Source organism: Sphaeramia orbicularis, chromosome 20, assembly GCF_902148855.1.
Source record: "Sphaeramia orbicularis chromosome 20, fSphaOr1.1, whole genome shotgun sequence".
Lineage (NCBI taxonomy): Eukaryota > Metazoa > Chordata > Actinopteri > Kurtiformes > Apogonidae > Sphaeramia > Sphaeramia orbicularis.
The window spans coordinates 13,012,932-13,035,853 of record NC_043976.1 but is presented as its reverse complement, the minus strand read 5'-3'; the positions used below and the strand labels follow the sequence as shown (position 1 = coordinate 13,035,853).

Genomic DNA, 22,922 nt, shown 5'->3' with positions numbered 1-22,922 from the left:
CTGTTTCCTGTTTTCATTCTTTGAGTTATCTTATTTTCCTTATTTCCCTCTCACCTGTTACAGTTCACGTTCCTTCCATCATGCCACATGGGTCAACTATGATTTGATACAAGGACGAAACAAAACCAACTAATTACTCATGAATGTAGAATAAATTACAATATTTATATTATAACAAGAAAATGTGTACTATTTGAATGAAATTAGATTATCAAGATAAAGTGTGATAATAGTTTATTCTCTGAAACAAAAGACAAATGGAATTATTTTTCTGCAGTTTTACATAAAATGAAGAGATTTTTCATAAGAGATATGTTCACAGGTTTGTGGTACCCCAGACTTTTAATGAGACCCCGTAAATACACAAAAACCTACTACGAACTATAATATTTCAGCAGTTTCTCATCTGTGGGTTTGAGAATCTTCTTCTCTGTCATATTGACGACCCACCCTGGAGCGAGGCCAAAGAAGATCTGTCGGACATCCTTCCTCATGGAGAGCATGTGATACAGTTCATCCTTTGAAATGTCAGGCAAAATATAGCCATACTTTTGAGCCAGGGCGAGCCGGGCCTGCTGGATTTTCTCTGGGTCGGCCAAATAACCCCGATTTTCAGCATTAGTGTAATACGGGACCATATCCTCCCCTGGTAACATTCGCCGTGGAATAGGCTGCCCTCGCAGAAAGAACGGGACGGGCTTGATGAGAATACCTGCAAAAATGAGTGGAAATCTTTCAGGCTCTGCTTTTGAAGATGTGTCATTTAAATGCTAATAGTGGGTGAGTGCCATTAACTGATCACTTCTTAGTTACCGAGGCTTATAGGGTCGTAGAAACTGGTAGTAACGACCCCCCCGTTTCTCTCAATAGCAGCAATGGCTCCTTCAGAAGCTCTCTGCACTTCAATGTTGATTTTTGCAGCAAAAATGTCAGCACCCTGGAACAGAACAAACATGTGAGGTGAAATTCAAGCAGAGCTGAGGGTCAAGAACATTTCTGTCACTGTGATGGTTATGTGGTGCCACCTACTGGCAAAACATGATCAGGACCTCAGCACCTTTCAAAGCAGCTTTAACAATAATTTCACCTCCTTATACAGCATTCCATGAGATGCTAGTGCTTTAATCATTTATCCTTCACTTTTCTATCTATAACACTCATGAATCAAACAGCCTGCAGTTTTATAATCTCTGGCTATACTGTCTCTTCTTTTTCTCCATCCACTTTCTTTTATTACCAGTCATCACGGACACCTATATTTAGTAATCACATGTCCACAAAGGTCTTTATTTTATATCTTATTACACTGCATTTTAAACAGAGGAAAAGTGGTAGATAGGGAGTAGAGCTGCAACAATGAATCTTATGATTCCAGTTATTAGATTCAGCTTCTGCTACTTTTACAAATTAATAATTACTTTAAGAAAACTTTTAGACAAAAGTAAAAAAAAAAAACAAAACAAACAAAAAACCCCCTCATCATTCACACCTATGGACCAGTCATGGAAATTGCCACAAAAACAATTAGTTGCAGCTCTACCAGAGGAGGGTGTAATACAGGGGTCAGCAACCCTGGTCCTAGAGAGCCACTATCCTGCATATTTTAGACGTTTCCCTCTTCCAGCACACCTGATGGCAATTATCAGGCTTCTGCAGAGCTTGATGATAGGCTTATCATTTGAATCAGGTGTGTTGGAAGAGGGATACATCTAAAACATGCAGGATAGTGGCTCTCTAGGACCAGGGTTGCTGACCCCTGGTGTAATACTTAAGACACTATCTGACATATGACAAAAACTGTTGAATCATACTGTATTTTGACTCATTGTTTGGTCTGCTACATGCTTTACCTACCTCATCAACAAGCTGGACTCCATAGTCCCTCTTCAGAGGCTGGACTGTCACCCCTCTGGCGTTGACAAGCTGGGTGAGGTCGATGGGCTGAGTTGGGTCAACCCGTCCAAGATCAATGAGGTACTGCAGGCGTTTCAAAGACAGAGGCTGGTACTGAGGACGACAGCTGAGGAGGAGCACACACACAAATGAGTAAGTAAATAAAGCAGATTGTTTACTAGATTTATTTCATCATCCTTTTGTGCTTCTATTCTATAACTTGTGTGTGACATGACACATGATACAAAGCATGCACTGGTTCATTTCAGGTGTGCAGTAGAGTCTGTAGTTGTTACCTGTGTCCTTCATTGTAGCCATATTTTGGAATAGCTAAATAAAATGGAGTGGAGCCCCCCACAAACCCCAGTCGGGGCCGGTTTCCTCTCTGTCGTTCTCCCTTATGTCCCCGTCCGCTTCTGTTTCCACCGTGCTGTCCTCTGCCCCGTCGTTGTTCCTAAAATACAGGGATATTCAACAAGTTGTCGTCCGGACAGCTACTGCATCATATATTTAACTTGACAGAGGCTAGAAGACGTTTCCACTGGCTAACACACACTGTGCTAGCCTCTATGTAGTGTTCTAGCTTCGACACAGATTACATTAAAATATTACAACATACCAACTTCTTGGATCCTGGCTCCGGTCGCAGGTTTGCCAGAGTTATGCGGGGTAGATTTTGTAAAATATCTGTAGCTTTACCACCGGGTTTTTTGGGGAAAGACATGTTTATGCAGCTCACATGTCAAAGTTAGCTAAACCAAGGACAAGGAGATCACGTGACAGGGGTCAGCGGAAGTACTTCTAATCTAAACGGTGCAGGTTCCAACATAAAAGTACAAATGCGCTTCATAAACCATACATTTAAAAAATGAGTAGATTAAATATTTTATTTCCTGATGTCGTTGTGTATTAGTCCAATGAATAATGGTGACTAAAAAAATTAATAAATGACCACAGGAAATACAAAATAGACTGCCAATATCTTGTGTCAAAGGTGAAAAGAAAATGTTTCTTTGCTAAATTCTTATATTTTATTTAATTTGATCTAACGTATTGCTACACAATGATTTTAATTCATTTAACTTAAAAAGCCACAGGGTGTGATTTGCTGTCATTGTTCAGGATTTAACTGATTAAAGAAGCCATTATTGACATTTCTAACAACCAATGACTATTTTGCATTTACAAAGCGCCTCTAATAATGACCAATCGTGTTACGGAGGGGGCGGGGCAATTTAACGTGTTGGTGCAACTGGCAAGTAGTTAGTGTGATCTTGTCCGTCTATTTTTTTTTTCCACAAAATTCAACTTCCAAAGAGAAATCCACTTCAACCAGCGTTACAACAAGGCGGTAGGACCTTGACTTCCATCTGTGGTCTGTATTTGTCCTTCGCGTGTTTCTTATATGACAAGCAGAGTCGCAGCACGATCGACACAGATTGACAATAGGAGAAATCGTTATTAGCTAACAGTAGCTAACTTCTCCCTGCATATCAGCTGCCTCAGCGCTGTATGTGCGGCAATAACATGTCAGCGCCTTTACCTGCCATTGTGCCTGCTGCCCGGAAAGCCACTGCAGCGGTGAGTTAGCCACACAAACACTGTGAATAGACATGTAACGCTACTTCATGTCCGGTAGAAACACCTGCGGATCCTCAGTCATACCCCCCCAGCTGCCACATTCCGCCATGTGTTATTCATTTATGTCCTTTCCTTTGGTACAGGTAATATTTCTGCATGGCCTTGGTGATACTGGGTATGTGAAATCAGCTTTTTAGTACAACAATAATAATAGTAGTGCAGTTTGTAACTAAAGTAAATCATATTGAACATTTGAAAGTGGTAAAAATGGTGTAACTTTGTGACAGGCATAGCTGGGCTGAGGCTTTTGCAGGCATCAGGATACCACATGTGAAATACATCTGTCCACATGCGTAAGTATTGACAGCAGCTGTGCACTGAACACATCCGTTTCTGCAAGTCCTGGCAATGTCAGATTATCAAACATAACGACACTGGATTGGCTTCAAATGGAAATGATCTAATTTTACTTGCTGTTCTAGTTTGCAGTAAATCCAAAGAACAGTGTTCATGTATCACTTTTGCATTAACCATATTGTCTGTGATTTCAGTCCCACCATGCCTGTGTCCTTGAACATGAGAATGTCCATGCCTTCTTGGTGAGTAAAGTTGCAAGTACATTTTAATAAACAGCGGATTAGTCACATACGCATTAATCCTAACTTTTTTTTTTTTTTTTTTTTTGCCCTCCAGGTTTGATATCTACGGATTGAGCCCGGAGGCAGATGAAGATGAGATTGGTATTAAACGAGCCTCAGAAAACAGTATGTGTACAAACAACTCCTTGCCATTGAACATACATGAGCAGAAATATGCCTCAAGAGTGTGTTTACTTGTGGGTCAAAGTTCATGTGATTCATTTTACAGTTAAGGCCTTGATAGACCAAGAGGTAAAGAATGGGATACCGTCCCACAGAATTCTCCTGGGTGGATTTTCACAGGTTGGTGTGGCATGTATGAGGATTACACAGTGTATTACATAACAGCTCTTTTTACAGTTCAGTGATTCACTGTTCATGTATGAACTGTAATTAAATTTTCAAATTGAAGCTGCATGCGCTGAGATATACTTTATACATTCCCTAAATTAAGTTATAATAAAATATTTCAAAAGACTGTTTTTTTAATAATAGTACACTTTGAGGAAAAAGAAGAAGTAATAGTTATGTTACAGTTTCTCTGTCTGATTGTTTTGAGTAAGGAAACAAAATCCTGGGTTTACTGGGGCTATGTTTTGGCACATGTCTATTTAAAGGGATTACAATATAATGTAGTGTCAGTCTGTAAGTAAAGTAATGCACTTACTCTAAAAAAAAAAAAGTGTCATACTGTACAGAGCACATTACCGTACCAAATATCAAAATCTGATTAAAACATTTTGTAAAATTCCTGAATATGGTGACCGCTAGTCAAACCATTTTTATTATTTGACTCTGTTCACATTCTTGCGTTTTCCTAATCTTTGGTTTGTTTTGTCCAGGGTGGAGCGTTGTCCCTCTACACAGCTCTGACAACCCAGCAGAAGCTCGCTGGAGTGGTTGCTCTTAGCTGTTGGCTTCCTCTCCGCAAGTCCTTCCCTCAGGTAGAGACCCGTATACAAATGTAATATATGTGCGTCTCCTGGACTTCTACATATGAAAGACATAAGGGCTGCAGCAAAAGTTATCTAGTGATTTTTTTTTTTTTTTTTTTCAGTCTCACAAAATCCAAAATATCATCATACATCATACAAGTCTTGTTATACAGGTATACCAAGAATTGTCTGTCCTTTTTTCCGCCCGTCCATCTGTTCGAGATTTTTGTCCAACTGATTTCTTGAACATTATTCACCTGATTCTTTTCAAATTTCACATACATGTTCTTTACATGTGTCGTTCTCTCAATTTTGCATTTTTGAAAACTTTTTTTCACAAAGTTTTGAAAAGTTTTTCAAAAGATTGAAAGTCAGGACTCCCTGCGTAGGCAGGGTATGAGTGAGCAGGAGGGGTGACCGTGCGGGGGTATTCGCCACTTTTTCACTTGTTTATTTATTTTTACCTCTGGGTCCGATCAAGCGGTAACACGTGGACACATTTTGTGTTCAGCAGTCTCTGTTATGTAAGCAGAGTAACTTATATGCATGTATTATACATATTTGAGTAGATATTGCTAAGCACTTTAGCATTATGTATAACAAATTTGGGAGATAAAATTTTCAGGTGAAAAATGTCAAATTACTGCTCGGTAACACGTGGACTTGAAAGGGACATACATTTTTTAAGCTTTATGCAAACATTCAAAATATAAGGTTCTCGACAGAAATTGATTTCAAGTAGGACAAAACTTTTTAGATATTACGTTCAACTATACAGAAAATAAAATTTTGAGTAAAATATTAAAAAGTCTCTGCTTTATTAACATGAGAATGTGGTAACACGTGGACAGGTTGCTATAGTAACATGTGGACTACTCTTTACCATTGTATGTATCGCCCAAAATGTTGACTTATTTTTTAAAACAACAAGCCAGATATAATCACAATGCTTTATTTAATGTATTTAATACTAACACAGTGTTATTTAAAACTTGTGCTGGTCCATACTGATATAGATAAATTACAAATAAATAGTAATTTATCAGTAACAGTTCACAGATAGTTGTTTTAAATGTGATTAGTGTATGAATTCACAAAGTTCATCATTCAGAATTTTAATTTCTCTAAGTCATAGACAGTTTTTTGCATGTCTTTTTATTAATTTAATACAGCCTATCAGAAGGTTCAGAACTTCTCTTGTACTGTGGGAGTGGTATTTTAGAAAAGGATAACAGTTCCATAAAATACAGATCTTTAGCAAAAAAATGAGCCCACTTGCTAAATGATGTGTGCAGATTAACTTTTTCACATTGATGTTCACTTTCTCTTGATCGGACCCCTCAGTGGCATCCATGCGGCCTGTTCTACTCATTTGAGAGTCATGTGGCCATACACTGCGCATGCTGCACTGCATAAACAGACTAGTAATTTCTTTATCATACAAGCAGAATGCACTCAGAGAATAGGTTATCATCTCCACACATGCCCTTTTTGTATTTAATTCCAATTGCAGCCTTTAGCAAATATGTAATAACACAGGCTGTCATTGAGATTGTGATTCATTTCCATTAATTGTGCTGCTCTGAAATAGTATATGAAAATGTTAATAATTTCACGTATAAACCATATGTACACACGTATGTATACAGTATGTTTTTGGTAATTATTCTGGTTATTTTATGTTATATTATGGTTATAGATATTTTATACTGTGTTCTCATATGTCCTGGTGATTTAAGTATATGCCAAAGTATAATCATAACTTATAGGCTTATATTTGTCATTAATTACATTATATTCTGGGATGGAAATTGATCAGACTCACCTACAGGTTCCTTGTTTAGGTTTACAGTTTTTATATTGGAACTACATTAATGAGGAAATACAAAAATGCCCAGTCTACTCCTTCACATACAACTGGTGGTGAACTATTTGAACCAAGTCATAATCTGATAATAAGAATAATCCTAATCTCTTCTATTCTCAGGCCGCTGCAAACTCTGCAAACAAGGACATGCATGTGCTCCAATGCCACGGGGATTCGGACCCCCTAGTCCCCTTTGTATTTGGTAGCCAGACCTCAGAGAAGCTGAAAGGCCTCATTAATCCAGCCAACATCACCTTCAAGTCATACCGGGGTCTACCTCACAGCGCCTGTCCAGAAGTCAGTGGTGGAGCAAGTCCGATTTGGTTCTTGATATATTGTTATTGTCGTCGTTCTGTATGAGAGACTTTTTTTTTTTTGCTTTATTTTGTGACTCTGCAGGAAATGGTGGACATCAAGCGATTCATCGAGAAGCAGCTTCCTGCCCTCGGCGACGAATGAAGTGGGAAATGGCTGCATACACCCGCACGGCATCACCAGAGTCCTTCAGGTGTGACTCCAGCGAGACTCTGCGGACTTGAGGAAACACTGACTTACTTGACAATAAAACCACGCTGCTACTCATAGAGCCAGACCGAACACGGGGCTACACGTTGAGCCCGGGACAGACGGGACTGAAACGATGCTGCATCCTGACCTGGAGCCACACACGATCCTCAGCGTCACAGTAGAGTAACATTAGTTGCTTGATTGTATTTGCCATTAAGAAGCCATTTTCTGCAGGAAACGTATGTATCGGAAAAACTAGGGCTATACTATTTGGTTAATACCTTTTATCTCATAATAAATGGCCTGTTGTTTAATGTTTTTTTTTTTTTTAAATTAATGTAGACTGTTTTAGGATTTAGAAGTTAAGTTAAATAATTGACTTAGTTAAGACCTTAATCAAGCAATTTTGTTGATTTATGCTTCTCTGATTTTAAGATCTGCTGTTTTGCGTTGCTTAAATTAGTCCAAGTAGAAAATTATTTGGTTGGGGGTTTGTTGTTGCATAAAATAAGCATCCGCTCTGGCTTTTAGAAAAATGAAAGAACATTTTTGAGTATTTTTAACATCTTAAAGATAAGCAATTAATGTAAAGCAGTATAGATTTGGCAGTCCTGATCTGTGACATGTATGCCTTTAAACAAAATTCACCATAAAGCATTTGCAGACAAAGCACATACTCTGATATTACACTGAAAGTATACGACCCATGCAGCTTAATATGCAATGTGAGAATGTTCACGACACGTAACAGCAAAACAACATACGATTGTGCTTTATTTAATTTGTGAGAATTCATATAGCTAGTTCACATAAATCCCTTTTTTTCTTAAATACACAAATATATCAGTGGTCATGGTCATGTATTCAGTTTATTTCTCCCTGTCTTGCTTAAATGAAATAGAATATGACTAATATCACAGTATTGAAATACACAGACGATCTATTTTCGGGAATCAGCTCATCGATTTGTAAAAACGGATCTTTGAGAAGAGCTGAAAGCACCAACATATGAAGTCATTGTCGCACCATTCGTGTTAGACCAAAGGTGCTAGTGTAGAAGATCTTATTCCAAGGCACTTTCCTTCTTCTTAAGTTACTATTAAATGAAAACCTACTAGTTTCTACAAGAACTGGATATGCATTAAGGCTCACAATATACCTAAATACAAATGCAGTGCTCACAGATACATGCTTTCCCTTATTAAACAAGGTAGAAAAGTGCAATGTCAAGCGCTAGGGAATATATAAAAATATAGATATGTTGTCGAACAAGTAACTGATGCTGGACCTAGCATTTGTTCTTGTTTGCGCCAAGGATTTTGGTAAGCTAATCATGGGTAAATAAACAGCAGTTACAGCTGGATAAAGACCAGTTTTAAGTAGTGTTCATTTTCCTGTCTGTCTTTCTCTAAATAGCAGGACTCCAACAGGAACACAAAACTGCTTCGGGTGGGACGCATGCGCCATTTGTGAAAGCTAAAAGAGTGTGTGGCAGTGTGAGAGTCTATGGCTCGGGGGGAGGCTCCTCCAGACTCTTCATCAGATCTGTGTACGCCGTAGAGTTTATGAAGCGTGGGTACGAGTCCCTCTGCATCAGCGTGTAGATCTGCTGCTGAGCGTCATCGAATGTGTGCGAGGTCGGCTCCAGCATGTTACGGTTGATCACCTCTCGAACGCGTGAATCCAGACTAACCTGGAGGAAATCATCAGAAAAATCAGATGTAAGCACTGTATGGGAAGTAGCTGAAGATGGAATTAGATATTGATTAGAAATATGTCATTTTAAAACTATAGTTGGATAGTTTCTCATGTTAAGAGGACCTTTTATGCTGCCTTCATGTGCTATGGGAATTATGGTAAATACTAGTTACAAACTTGAAAATCGCACATGAACGTCCTGGGGAACTGAAAAAATTTTTGATAGGAGTTGGACAGATGAAAATAACCTTTGACCTTTCACCAGGGCGGAGAGCTAAGAGGGATTAATCATGAATGAAAAACACTACTTTTATTAACGTTCTGCTGCTGCTAGCTGATGATTTTGCACATTAAATAGACACAATTTGCAAAAAAAAAACAATTTTACAAAAAAAAAGTGGAGTTTGCATGTTGTCCCTGTGTGTGTGGATTCTGTCCAGCCTCCAAACACATGCATTAATAGATTAATAAGTTTAAGATAAATTGCTTATAGGTGTGAATGTGAGAGTGATTGATTGTTCATCTCTATATACAGTATGTCAATGAGCCTGTTTACACGACCATAAAAGTCCAGCATCTGGGAGTAATCGGATAACTGTAATAATCAGATCTAACTGCCAAATGCGAAAATCAAAAAACCCTGGTTTAGACACTCCAGTCCATTATCGGATTTCTTCTGGACTACAGACGAGTACATAGTGATGGTAGACTCAAATTTCTGCTCCCATTTGACTACGTACTTTCCGTTCTCTATGACTTTAATTGTGTTTACTCGTGCACAAATGTAAAAGAATGAAATAAATCCGATTAACCTGTAAGCATGTAGGAGGACATACAGGAGTATTGGGGAGAAATCCAGGTGTGTTAATCTGATTTCTCAATAATCAGATTACTGCTGTTATCTGATAAAACACATCAGATTATCCTGTTTACATGATCACTTGAGTAATCTGATAACTCCAAAAATCGGATAATGATCGGGGTATTGGTGTACATGTAAACAGGCTCAGTGTGTATATGTCCCTCTCGAGGATAAAATTCAGAAAATGAATGAATGAAAAAAACAAAAGGCTGTAGTAGATGAATTAACAGGTCTGAAACTGTTATACCCAAGGAACAGGCCACGATAAATTGTGTTGGCAATTTTTCATTTTGCTACAACAACAAAAGCACTTGAACACAATGCATTAGTAATTTTGAATTCGCAGGTGGAAAGGATCTTCTTCCCGATTGCACGTGAAGGCAGCATTAGTCCAATTATCCAGATCAATACCAGAATAATAACTGCTCTGTAAATATGAAAACAGCACCAGTGGATCATTAATTTCTCAGTGGGTTCGGTACCTCTTTTGGGGAAAGGATTGAGATGAAGTCCTCATATATTTGACGAACTTTTTCCTCCACCACAGTCTTGTTGGTCTCCTTTTTCAGCTCCTCACAAGCGAGCCAGAACATCATGTTCTCCTCACTGAACTCTGTCCGCAGAAACTGCCTGAAGCAGCCACGACCCGCTGCGCTTTTCATCACTTTCTCGAACGACATTGACCAGGAGCGTGCGTCTTCCAGAGTGGGCTTGAGGCTAAAATGGCCAAAAAGAAAAATCAGTTATAGGCTTTATTGAATACATTGTTTCTGTGTTCAGTTAGCCCAGGTATTATTGGCAGCTTTAACTGTTATTGTACCTTTCTTCACAATTATTGGTTCCCTCTGTCCTACGCTCAAAAGTTGACCTCTGAATTGTCTCGTCCTCACTCCTCACAGTCAGACTGGAAGTAAAAAAAAAACACAAAAAAGACAGTTGTTACTTTGATCAGGTTATTTAAAGAACATCCTCATACAAGTTTTTTTTTTACACCACCACACAAAACCTAGAACATTTAAAATAGCTCTAAAGCCCTTTAAAGTCAACCTTCTACACTAAAAATAACATCTGTTGTTGGTTAGAACCTAATTTCACATCTGTCACAACTACAGTTCAGGCAGGACAAATGATTTCCACAGTAATAGAGAATGACACGTCTGTATTTGGTGGTGGATGATGCAGACAGTCGAGTAAAAAACTAAATATATACACTGTAAAATAGAATTGTGCGAACATATTATTCTGTTAGAACAACTGGCTACTTGACTTGTTATAATACAAAAATACATGTTAAAAATGTCTCAAATTTTTACTTGAAAATTCTTGTCTAATTAGCTTAAATTCTGTCGACCTAACTTCAATGACAGTTTAGGAGAGTGGGCGGAGTTAAGCCCTGCATCATGACATTTTGGGGACGTAACATCCAAATGCAACATGGACAACTGGCAGGTGTGTTTTCTGATCGTGAACTTATCATCACTCTTCTGCACCTCATTTCGAAGCTAGGAATACATTTTTATAAACATACATTATGCATTTATTTTTTAAGAAAGCGCCTCAACTGTATGAACTTCTACTGTTTGAAAATATGGAAGCAAAAAAGATTTGGAGCTTTGTATTTTTTTAACTGAAATTGCTGCATCTGAACTGTTATAATAGTTATTATTATTATTATTATTATTATTATTATTACATTTTCCATTTTGTCTTGGTTTAGCTAGAGATAGAGATTTGGGAAGAAATGAAAAAATCACACAGAAATACAGGTAGAAGATTATGTTCCTTTCATGAAAGTGGACAACAGAATTAAGTGTAAATGCACACCACATTTTCAAATCAACACCTCCGTGAGTGGAAAGGAGCTGCATGAAGAAAATATTTCTTATATTTGTCTGCCCCCTAATTGAACAATTAAAAGAAAAAGAAATGATCAACCTTCACCTACACCTGATTTTCAACAGCCTACACCAGGGGTGGCCAACCCTGGTCCTGGAGAGCTACTATCCTGCATGTTTTAGATGTTTCCCTCTTCAAACACACCTGACGGTTGTTATCAGGCTTCTGCAGAGCTTGATGATAGCCTTATCATTTGAATCAGGTATGTTGGAAGAGGGAAACATCTAAAACACGCAGGATGGTAGCTATCCAGGACCAGGGTTGGACACCCCTGGCCTACACCAACAACACTTTGTTTTTTTTGGTTTAGTTGCTGTTACAATCAAACAAACACAAATTTACAAGCTCAAAACAATTGATCACTGACATCCAATTTAAGTTTCCAGTGCATATTGACAATTCTTTCTGCATTTGTACATGTTTTATCTGGCCCACATATCTGGAGCACAGTTGGTCCAGATATGGTGGTGCAGTGGTACGTACAGCTGCTCAGTAAGAAGAAGATCCCAAGTTTGAGTCAACCAAAGGAAAATTGAGCTAAATTGATTTTTTAAGTTCAAACAACTACCCCAAGAGTTCATCTTACTAACATATGTATCCAAAAACAAAGACAGGAACACACAAACAGGGATAGTTCAATGAGACATGATGTATGTTAGGAAAACGAGCTGTGTTTGTTCATTTGACGTAAACATTTAAGGCAGCCCTTCCACTCATTTCACTACATTCTACAGTATGTTCAGTTACCACAGGTATTATTGGCAGTTTTAACCATTATTGTGCCTTTCTTCACAACTATTGGTTCCCTCTGTCTACTCATATTTTTGAGTTGAAACAACACATTACATTTTACAGCGTATGAACAGTTACATGATATTTATAAGAATACTTCAGGAGGAGTTGATCTTTATATGCCTTTGACCTACTGTTCCCAAAATGTAATCAGATCTATGCTGGGTCGCTGGGAATCTATAAACCAGTGGTTCCCAACTTTTTTTGGCTCATGACCCCATTTTAACATCACAAATGTTTGGTGACCCCAGACATTCAAAACGGAGACATTATTTTTTTGCTAAAATTAATTTGTTTTTGATCATGTAATAGTTTGCTACACTATGTTGCAAATAAACACTGATTTTAGATGACATTTAGTCTATATAATGTATATTATTGTGGACGGAGGCAGAAAACTCAGGTGTAGATTACTGCACATAGTTTGCTACACTATGTTGCAAATAATTCTGTTTTCCTTGGTCAGGATATGTACAGTCAGTCCATCTTGGATTTACAAGGCTGACAATACTGAACAAACAAGAACTCAAACTATGAATTATGAAAGAGCTGCAGCATCTGAAACTGACCACAATGAACATTTGAAAGATAAACAGAACCACAGTGCTTCAGTTTCAGCTTCAGAGTTTGTCATTTCTTTTATGGATTGGGATTGTCTCTCTCAACTCACCATATATTTTATTAGTAAGTTTTATTTTTATCAATTACTAGAAATTTCAGGCGACCCCATTTGAATTCCAGGCGACCCCAAGTGTGGTCCTAACCCCAAGGTTGAAAAACACTACTATAAACCCAATTTGGTATGAATTTAACCAATAGTTTTGCTGCTAGAGTGTTAAAGAAACAATCAAACTGAACCGAAAACAATACCCCTCGCCTACCCTACTGGCGGGCAGAGTAATAATACTCATAAGTCTATGTATTCCTGTAGATATGTATTTTACCCCAGCGATAGGGTGGAAAAATTTGAAAATGACCCTTAAAAGTGCTTGAATTTGACCTTAAAAACATGTACAAACCCTGCATTTAGTTTAGGTCAGGGGTCTCAAACTCATTTTCTTTCATGGGCCACATTCAGCCCGATTGGATCTCCAGTGGGCCAGACCTGTAAAATAATAACCTATAAATAATGACGACTCCAAATTGTTGTCTTTGTTTTAGTGCAAAAAAAACCTAATTAAATGATGAAAATACTTACTTTTATAAACTATCCAAACAAAAAAGATGTGAATAACCTGAAAAAACTGAAATTTCCTAAGAAAAATAAGTGCAATATTAATAATATTATGCCTCAACTTATCATTTCTACATGTGCATCATGGATCGCATCTACAAAGACACTAAACACTTAGTAACAGGCAGAAAATTGTTAAAATTGTGCTTAATTTTCTGTAGACATTTCAGGTTGTTCATATTTGTTCATAATATTCACATTTTATTGTTACAGGATAGTTTGTAAATGTAAGTATTTTCATAATTTAATGTTATTTTTTGCACTAAAACAAAGACAAAAATTTGAAGTTGTGATTATTTATAGGCATAATGTGATCTTTTTTTTCACATTAAACTGAGAAGAAAATATGGAGTCATTATTTTTTGTAAGATATTTTACTGGAGATCATATTGGTCTGTATGTGGAACCTGAACTAAAATGAATCTGTGGAATTTTTGCACTTTGCAAATTCATCCCATAGGCCAGATTGGAACCGTTGGCGGGCCGCATTTGGCCCCTGGGCTGCATGTTTGAGACCCCTGGTTTATGTAGAGAAAAAATGAAAACAGAATCCACACATGCGTGTACTGATTAGCAGAGCACAACACATCTACCTACACTCACGACAGTCCAACGGGAGCGGAGAACGTTTGTGTAAATAGCAAAGTGTGTCAACTGTTCACATGGTCCCGTGGGGATCACCAACACGTAATTAAAATGTTCCCAACACCTGATGTAGCAGCTGGTTGTAACCTAATTGGTTCAGGTGAGAGTCCACTCTGCACCCTCCCATCAGGGAATGAGGCTGTTGTAGCTGTGCAACAATTAGATTCATATAGATGTGGAGACAAAATGTATTACTGGGCCCCAGCGGACTGACTTAACGTGGCCGTGTTCTGCACACAACAGGTCGGCTGTCCTCAGAGGAAGTAAACGCTTGATAATTCCAAAACAGATTAACACCCCCGAGGCTTCTGTCCAATGAGACCCAGCGTGGATCCGACGACCACGGTGGATCTGTTTTTCTGGGTGCTGCGTTAGAAACAGTGGGAACGTGGAGGCAGAGGTCCAGTCCACGTTAGTAATATGTTAAAAAGGCACTGAATATGACTTTAATCTGTCACTGCAGAGCAATGGAAACGCATAAAGGACTAATTAAGAATTTTACTCATGAAGTAAGTTTTATTTATAAGTCCATTCCTTCCTGTTTTCCATCCCTGCTACACTTCATTCTACTGCAGGGTGTCAAACATGTGGCCCATGGACCAAAACTGGCCCACCAAAGGTTCCAGGGGATAAATTTCCAATTGCAAAAATTACACTGAAAATATTAACAGTAAAGGATGTGGGACTGGTTTTAGTTCAGGTTCCACATACAGACCAATGTGATCTCAAGTAAAATAACATAACCTGTAAATATGTGACAAAAATAACATTACACTATGAAAATACTGATATTTACAAACTTTTCTTTGACAGTAAAATGTGAAAAACCTGAACAAATACGAACAATCTGAAATGAAAAGAAAATCAAGTGCAATTTGAACATTTTTCTGCCTGTTACCAAATGTTTGTGTAACATTGTTTAATGTTCATGTATAAATAAGTTGAGGCATAATACTGTTAAAATTGCACTTGCTTTTCTAATGAAGTATAATTTCTTCAGGTTATTCACATCTTTTTTGTGAAAGGATAGTTTGCGAATGTAAATATTTTCATAATTTAATGTTTTTTATTGCACTAAAACAAAGAGAATAATTTGTCATTATTTATGGGTTATTATGTTATTATTTTACTGGTCCAGCCCACTGGAGAATCTAATTGGACTGAATGTGGAACCTGAATTAAAATGCGTTTGACACCTCTACATTTTTACATGCCGTTATTAGAATAGAATAGAATAGAATAGAATAGCCTTTATTGTCATTGTGCAAAAAGCAAACAATGACATTGGTATTCCTGTAGAAACTGTAAAATCCACAGTAATGCCAAACATTTGGAATGTTTTACATCCACAAAGTGGCTGTGTTTATATGATGATAAGAATCGAGAATATAAATAATCATTATTAGATTATTTTCAGATGTAGTTCAGACCTGAGGCTGATATCACAGGTCTGCAGGACTCTGAAGTACCTCACAGTAAGACATTTAAACACCTTACAACTGCATCTAAATGTAACAGTAACACATAAATATGTCAAAAATGCATCTGCACATGGAAGCCCTCTTAAAAAAGTTCTGTCTCAAAGGTTACAATAAACAGAAAAGCTTGTTCTGAATGTCAATGTTGTGTGTAGAATGCATTCTGCTATGCATCAGTTATTAAAAAGTCCTTTCACATCAATCAGTAACTGCAGCTCCATATTTGCAGATGCGCTAAATCAACCTGTGCAACAGATTAGATTTCTTACAACAAACATCAAAATTAATGGATTTTTTACACTGTTCTGTCAAACTTGTGATGGACTCTGATGCAGCCTTTTAATCTGGGAAAATGCAGGATGAAATATTAAATATTAACGAATAAAGACCCAAACATCCACCGCCGACCTAAACCATCTACAGATTTAAACTAGTTAAATACCTGTTGATCCACTAAATCAATAATGGGTGTAAAATGCAGTTTGTCATCTTTTCATGGTCATCAGATATGAGCCATTTGGACGTTCAGAGGCTTCGTGATGAACGTGGAAACACCGTCATCTTCTACAACATTGATTCACCAGTAAAACCCATAAAGTTTGATCAAGGACACACTTGTTTTATGTTGAGTTAATGATAGATTTGCTGATAAAGTAACTTTTCCTTCATTTTTCTCTGTTTTGATATAATAACCTTTGAATTTACTCAAGAACATCTATGATCTGTATGATCTTATATTTTCCTGAAAATATAAGTAATTACGTACCCAAAAATATAAGTTTGGTGTAGATATTTTTTTTAATTATTATTTTTTTTATTATTATTTTTTGATTTTTTTGACCAGATGTTAACCTTCCCTTGACTTCACCCTATAGCAGGGCTGTCAAACTCATTTTGGTTCAGGGGTCATATTTAGCCCAATTTTATCTCAAGCGGGCCAGACCAGTAAAATAATGACTTAATAAACCTATAAATAATGACAAATCTAAGTTTTTCTTTTTGTTTTAGTACAAAAAACCCCAATTAAATTATGAAAATATTTACATTTTACAAAAAAGATGTGAATAACCTGAAAAAACAGAAATTTCATTTGAAAAATTTGTGCAATTTTAACAATATTATGCCTCGACTTATTATTTATACATGTACATTACACACAATGTTCCATAAACATTTGGTAACAGGCAGAATATTGCTAAAATTTTGGAGTTTGGAACTAAAATTTGAACAATTTCTACAATATTCCATTTCTTATTATTATTCACACAACTACAAATCACAGTGGATCCATAAATGCACAAAACATTTTGTAACAGGCAGAATGTTGTTAAAATTGCACATTGTGGGTTGTTCATCTTTGTTTTTATTTATATATTTATTTGCATTTTATTGTGAAAGAATAGTTTTGTAAATGTAAATATTTTCACAGTGTAATGTTATTTTTTTCACTTACATTTTTTCCCACATAATTTTTCACAAAGAACATGTGTAGTTGTCATTATTTATGGGTTATTGTGTTGTTATTTTTACTGTAGATCACATTGGTCTGTATGTGGAACCTGAACCAAAATGATTTGGACAACCTGGACTGTTCAGGTTCATTTTTGCACTTTCATCCTGCGGGCCGGAATGGAACCTTTGACATCTGTGCCCTGTAGTGTTTCCTGCATCTGAGGCTTTGACAGAAATAAGCATCATTTCGACACGTTGGACCACACATCTCCCATCCCTGCCATGTGTGTATGTGTATGTGTGTGTATGTGTATGTGTGTGTGGGAGGCAGTGGAGTGTTATTACCAGGAGCAGCTACAGCAGCAGCACCAGCAGAAGCAGCAGGCGTTTGAGGCGTTGGTGGGGGTGTTTCCCATTCTGTGGCGGGCTTGGAGGACACTGGCAGCTGCTTCCTGATGAACCTGCATCTGTCTCTTACGCATCTCCTCCCGCTCTGAGCCCATGGACTGAGGGAGGAAAACGGAATACCAGGAGTGAGAGCACGGGAAGGGAAGGTTTACTGGAAGATTATTACTGCATTAAGCAGCACACACACACACACACACACACACACACACATACATCACAGTCTAAGAAATCACAACATTAGACCAGACTTAACCCTTTCATGCATGATGTCCACATTTGTGTACACAGTTTAACTCACTGTCCAAAAGGTTTTAAAGGTACTATAGTCCAAACCACATGGGTTCAGTCTGTACAGACCCTCAGACAGACAATGAACTAAAGCAGGACTGTCTAACTCATTTTAGTTCAGGGGCCACATTCACCCCAATATGATCTCAAGTGGGCCGGACCAGTAAAATAATAACAGTGAAAAAAGTAAAATTAAATTATGATAATGTTTACATCTACAAAAATCTGAATGACATGAACAACTGGAAACATTTTAAGAAAGACAAGTGCAATTTTAACAATATTATGCCTCAGATGATCAGTTTATCCTTTACACATGTGCATTACAACTTACATTACAATTGTAAAAAATGCACAAAACATTTAATAACAGGCTGAATATTGGTAAAATTGCATTTACTTATCTCAAGACATTTCAGGTTTTTCACATTTTTGTAAAATAACAGTTTTTAATAGAAACATTTTCATGTAATTTTACTTTTTTACACTAAAACAAAGATAAAATTTTCATTATTTATAGTTTTAATACGATAGTATTTTTCTGGTCTGACCCACTTGAGATCTAATTGGTCTGTATGTGGAATGTGAATTAAAATGATTTTGACATCCTCGATTGTTAATATCTTCAGTGTAATTTTTGTATTTCACAAATCCATCCTATGGGCCAGATTGGATCCTTTAGTGGGCCAGATTTGGCCCCCGGACCGCATGTTTGACCCCTGTCAACTAAAGGATCATCTGAGTTTAGAATGCGGACTGATCTGGGATCTGCTAAAGTGAACCTCCTCAGACCCATACATGGGTTTACTGTCCACGTTTGGACGAGAGGTTCACAACTTTAGACAAAAAAAAATAAAATAAATAATAATAATAATAAAACTGTTCACCGCAAAGGACATTCAACAGATTTTTTTTAAAAAGGCATCTGAAAAAACTGTTACATCATGATGTTTCTAATAGAGGCAATTATTTAATTAAAAAATGACAAATCTTGTACTTTCCTGGGTCTCAGGAGGTTAAATATCTTTTTAATAAAACCACATTAACCCTTTCATGCATGAATTATGAGAACATTAATCAAGATTTTTTTCTTTATTCCTCTTTGGGCATTAAAAAAACAATGCGATTTAATTTATTTATTTATTTTTTTTATGAAGCTATTTTTCATGGAGTTGCAAATATGTCCACCAAGATGGACACCATGTGTTTAATTTTTGAAGCAAAGAAACATGTATTTACTGACAGACTGTGTGAAAACTATGAAGTACAAACATTAAATGCTGCTAATTTGATGTTTTCTCACATTTTAACATGCACTACGAACAAAAAGTTATGGATATTTTTAATTTTTGGGCAATTTTTTTTTTCAGTTGGGATTCTTGCACAACGCTTTTTACTGTTTTGTGTGTGAATTGAATTGCAACACATTTTTTTAATGACGAGACATAGTTTTATTAAAAATGACAAAAAAATAAAAAGACAAAAAAAAAAAAAGAGAAATATCCTTAACTTTTTGTTTGTAGTGTACTCTAATAGTAGTCATTACTCACTTCATGGACATAATATGCCCAAAAAAAACTTTTGTTGTTAATTACAGTCTAATAACAATAACAAGGAATTGATTTACACTCGAACATGTTAGATCAGGTTTATCAAGAACAGCAAAGTTACAATAATGTTTTCAATTGCAGTGTATTGTGTATTGCGTTGGCTGATATAAAACTAAAACAACAAAATTCATGAATATATAAGAGAACAGCTGTAGAATAACTGTCCACTGTAGTGACCACTGTGCATGAAAGGGTTAAAAAAAAAAAAAAAATCAAAATGCAGTTCAACTTTAGCCTAATTTTGAGACATAAAATCAATCTAAAATATATCTAGAAACCAAATAACCTCTGGTCTCTTGTATATTTATGGATTTTGTTGTTTTATTTGCATGTCAACCAACACAGTGAATACTTATGCACCATCCCATAATACACTGCAATTCATACCATTACTGTAACATTCCTGTTCTTGATAAAACCTGATCTGCAGCAACATATTTGAGTGTAAATCAGTTGCTAATTGTTATTAGACTGTAGTTAACAGTTTGTTTGTTTGTTTGTTTTTATGTTGTTGTGTTTTGTTGTTTTTTGCATATTATTTGAGTGAGTAATAACTACTATTATAGTATGTTAAAATGTGAGAAAATATCAGATTAGTATAATTAAAAAAACATTTATTTCATAGTTTTCACACAGTATGTCAATAAATACAGTTAAGGATATTTCTCTTTTTTTTTGTCTTTTTATTTTTTTTTTGTCATTTTTGCCATTTGTAAATAAAACTGTCTGGTCATTAAAAAAATGTGCTTCAATTCAATTCACACACAAAACAAATAAAAAGCGCTGTGCAAGAATCCCAGCTGAAAAAAAAAAAAAGCCCAAAAATTAAAAATATCCATAACTTTTTGTTCATAGTGAATGTTAAAATGTGAGAAAACATCAAATTAGCAGCTTTTAATGTTTGTATTTCATAGTTTTCACACAGTATGGCAGTAAATACATGTTTCTTTGCTTCAAAAATTAAACATATGGTGTCCAGCTGAGAGGACATTTTTGTAACTCCATGAAAAATTGCTTCATTAAAAAAAAAAAAAAAAAAAAATCAATCACATTGTTTTTTTTTAATGCCCAAAGAGGAATAAAAACACTCAGAAAAAAAAAATTAAAAAAAAAAAATCTTGATTAAGGTTCTTATAATTCATGCATGAAAGGGTTAATAAGGCCCCAGTTATTTTCCTTATGAGAAAATACAAACTTGATTTATGAAGCAGAACAACCTTGGATACTTGAGAATGACAGTGATTGTGTTGTGCCTAATTTAGTACCACACACACACACACACACACACACACACACACACACACACACACACACACTGGAATGCACGACTACTTCACGGTCATGACGCGTGGCCTCAACTTGTGCGCGCGCTGCAACCTGAAAAATCGACATATTTGAGGCCAAACAGAAAAAGCATCATGCATTCAAACTTCATATTTATCTGTGCAAAAACCTCCACGAGCCAGTGCCAAACATCCCAGTGCTTTAGTGCATAATGCTGAGGGTAATAAAACCAAACAGTGATGATGAGCATCACCCCCCCCCCCCCCCTCCTCCTCCTCCTCCTCTGGTTGTGCGTCTGTGAGGGATGAGCGGTAATGATAGCGACAAGGCGTTACTCCTGAACCGCAGAGATCGCATCCATCAGTCGCATCCACCAGAGGATGCACAGATGGAATGGTCGATTCAAGAAAAAAGCAAATCAGTCCCAAAGCAAACGGAAACGTAGCTATTTATACAGAAATAATGCAATTATCTGATCAGAGGAGGTGATAATATACTGTGTGGTCCAGGTTTGTCTCTAAAAGCAATACATGTTAAACATTAGGTTACAGTAGGATCCATTCTAATATGGTTTTAATGCATATTATAACATGCACCGGATTGTCCATGGTAAATATTGGAATATCCAGTAAAGATGCTCCAACCTCATAGGATGCTGAAATTTATCCGCCTTGAAAAAAAAAAAAAAAAAAAACAGAAAAGATGCACGAACTGGGATGTTTGTAAGCTTTCCCAGCGGCCTACACTATCCAAAACAGATCAAATATAAACGCGTACTCACTGTGTCACCATGAATGCCAGAATACAGGTGATTTTTGGCTCGATCACATCCGTCTGCCTCGACTTGACACAAACCAGTTGGGGTCCTCTTTGCGCATGCGTCCCCTGCAAGTGTGAAAAGATTTTTCTGCGCCCATGAATTAGCGGCCAGAACACAATGCTGTCTGTTACAGAAATGGCTTCTCCAGGACAGACGGAGGCTGGCAGGAAACTGACTGCAGCTCAGTCCAACACGGACCAGGATTTCATTTGATTATTGATCCGGATCACTGGTTTTGGAGATGTGCGGCTGCTGCTGATTATGTAATGACATTAAACTTTCTGTTCTGTGGAGTAAATTATAAATAAACCATCTATATTTATTTCTAGTGGTATTTTTGTTCAACCCCAGTAGGGAAGATACAATCTGAATGCACATGTATTATTATTATTATTATCATTATTATTATTATTATTATTATTATTATTATTATTATTATTATTATGGAGGTTTGGAGAAGTTCTGAACACCAAGTCTGTTAATAAGTCACTCCAACATCTGGAAACTCAGTCCTCACATCTGCATCCTCACCTCTGCCCATCAGGTCCAGTTCATTCCACCTCCATCAGATGGCGCTACAGATCCATTTACCCAAGTGCGGGTTTTCTCAGAATGGTGTGAAATAAAGCGGAGAGAGCAAGTTAAGTGGAATAAAACTGGATTAAGCAAACACAGGCTCTTCAAACCGGAATATAAAGCAAACTACACAGCTTCTGTCTGACATGGAAAACCAGATGAGACCAGGTCTCTGGTCCTGATTCAGTACAACTGGAAGTACCACTGATTAACCCTTTCAAGCATGAATTATGAGAACCTTAATCAAGATTTTTTTTTTTCCCTGAACGTTTTTATTCCTCTTTAGGCATTAAAAAAAAAAAAAAAAAAAAAAAATGCGATTGATTTTTTTATGAACCTCTTTTTCATGAAGTTACAAAAATGTCCACTCAGCTGGACACCATGCATTTAATTTTAGAAGCACAGAAACATCTACTTACTGATATACTGTGTGAAAACATAAAAACATTTTTAATGCT

The 22,922-nt window shown here is 36.7% G+C and overlaps 3 protein-coding genes across 3 annotated transcripts; 1 reads left to right on the top strand and 2 right to left on the bottom strand.

The window, feature by feature from the left end:
- Window positions 1-217: 217 nt before the first annotated feature.
- On the bottom strand, window positions 218-2,690 carry mrpl15 (mitochondrial ribosomal protein L15). Its single transcript, XM_030123073.1, has 5 exons — window positions 2,513-2,690; window positions 2,190-2,347; window positions 1,855-2,020; window positions 814-937; window positions 218-712 (listed from the first exon to the last, which is right to left on the bottom strand). The coding sequence occupies exons 1-5, from the start codon at window positions 2,615-2,617 to the stop codon at window positions 375-377; spliced, it is 891 nt and encodes a 296-aa protein (XP_029978933.1). The 5' UTR covers window positions 2,618-2,690; the 3' UTR covers window positions 218-374.
- Window positions 2,691-3,111: 421 nt separating this feature from the next.
- lypla1 (lysophospholipase 1) lies at window positions 3,112-8,254 on the top strand. Its single transcript, XM_030123074.1, has 9 exons — window positions 3,112-3,474; window positions 3,618-3,649; window positions 3,762-3,827; window positions 4,026-4,073; window positions 4,168-4,238; window positions 4,342-4,415; window positions 4,955-5,056; window positions 7,035-7,211; window positions 7,314-8,254. Exons 1-9 carry the CDS (start codon window positions 3,406-3,408, stop codon window positions 7,371-7,373), a joined length of 699 nt encoding a protein of 232 aa, XP_029978934.1. The 5' UTR covers window positions 3,112-3,405; the 3' UTR covers window positions 7,374-8,254.
- Window positions 8,178-22,034, bottom strand: LOC115411127 (regulator of G-protein signaling 20-like). Its single transcript, XM_030123075.1, has 5 exons — window positions 21,850-22,034; window positions 17,824-17,984; window positions 10,802-10,885; window positions 10,464-10,698; window positions 8,178-9,114 (listed from the first exon to the last, which is right to left on the bottom strand). Exons 2-5 carry the CDS (start codon window positions 17,979-17,981, stop codon window positions 8,926-8,928), a joined length of 666 nt encoding a protein of 221 aa, XP_029978935.1. The 5' UTR covers window positions 17,982-17,984; window positions 21,850-22,034; the 3' UTR covers window positions 8,178-8,925.
- Between the last annotated feature and the right edge of the window lie 888 nt (window positions 22,035-22,922).

What these genes read in the sequence shown, in the direction of transcription:
- mrpl15 (XM_030123073.1), bottom strand. Translation starts at nt 2,617, where the DNA reads ATGTCTTTCCCCAAAAAACCCGGTGGTAAAGCTACAGATATTTTACAA. An exon ending in AGCCAGGATCCAAGAAGTTG is followed by an intron (nt 2,348 to 2,512) that starts GTATGTTGTAAT and finishes CCTGTATTTTAG; the next exon opens with GAACAACGACGGGGCAGAGG. An exon ending in CTACGACCCTATAAGCCTCG is followed by an intron (nt 713 to 813) that starts GTAACTAAGAAG and finishes TCATTTTTGCAG; the next exon opens with GTATTCTCATCAAGCCCGTC.
- lypla1 (XM_030123074.1), top strand. Translation starts at nt 3,406, where the DNA reads ATGTGCGGCAATAACATGTCAGCGCCTTTACCTGCCATTGTGCCTGCT. An exon ending in CATGGCCTTGGTGATACTGG is followed by an intron (nt 3,650 to 3,761) that starts GTATGTGAAATC and finishes ACTTTGTGACAG; the next exon opens with GCATAGCTGGGCTGAGGCTT. An exon ending in AAATACATCTGTCCACATGC is followed by an intron (nt 3,828 to 4,025) that starts GTAAGTATTGAC and finishes CTGTGATTTCAG; the next exon opens with TCCCACCATGCCTGTGTCCT.
- LOC115411127 (XM_030123075.1), bottom strand. Translation starts at nt 17,981, where the DNA reads ATGGGCTCAGAGCGGGAGGAGATGCGTAAGAGACAGATGCAGGTTCAT. An exon ending in ACCAATAATTGTGAAGAAAG is followed by an intron (nt 10,699 to 10,801) that starts GTACAATAACAG and finishes TGGCCATTTTAG; the next exon opens with CCTCAAGCCCACTCTGGAAG. An exon ending in CAATCCTTTCCCCAAAAGAG is followed by an intron (nt 9,115 to 10,463) that starts GTACCGAACCCA and finishes GATTTCCTCCAG; the next exon opens with GTTAGTCTGGATTCACGCGT.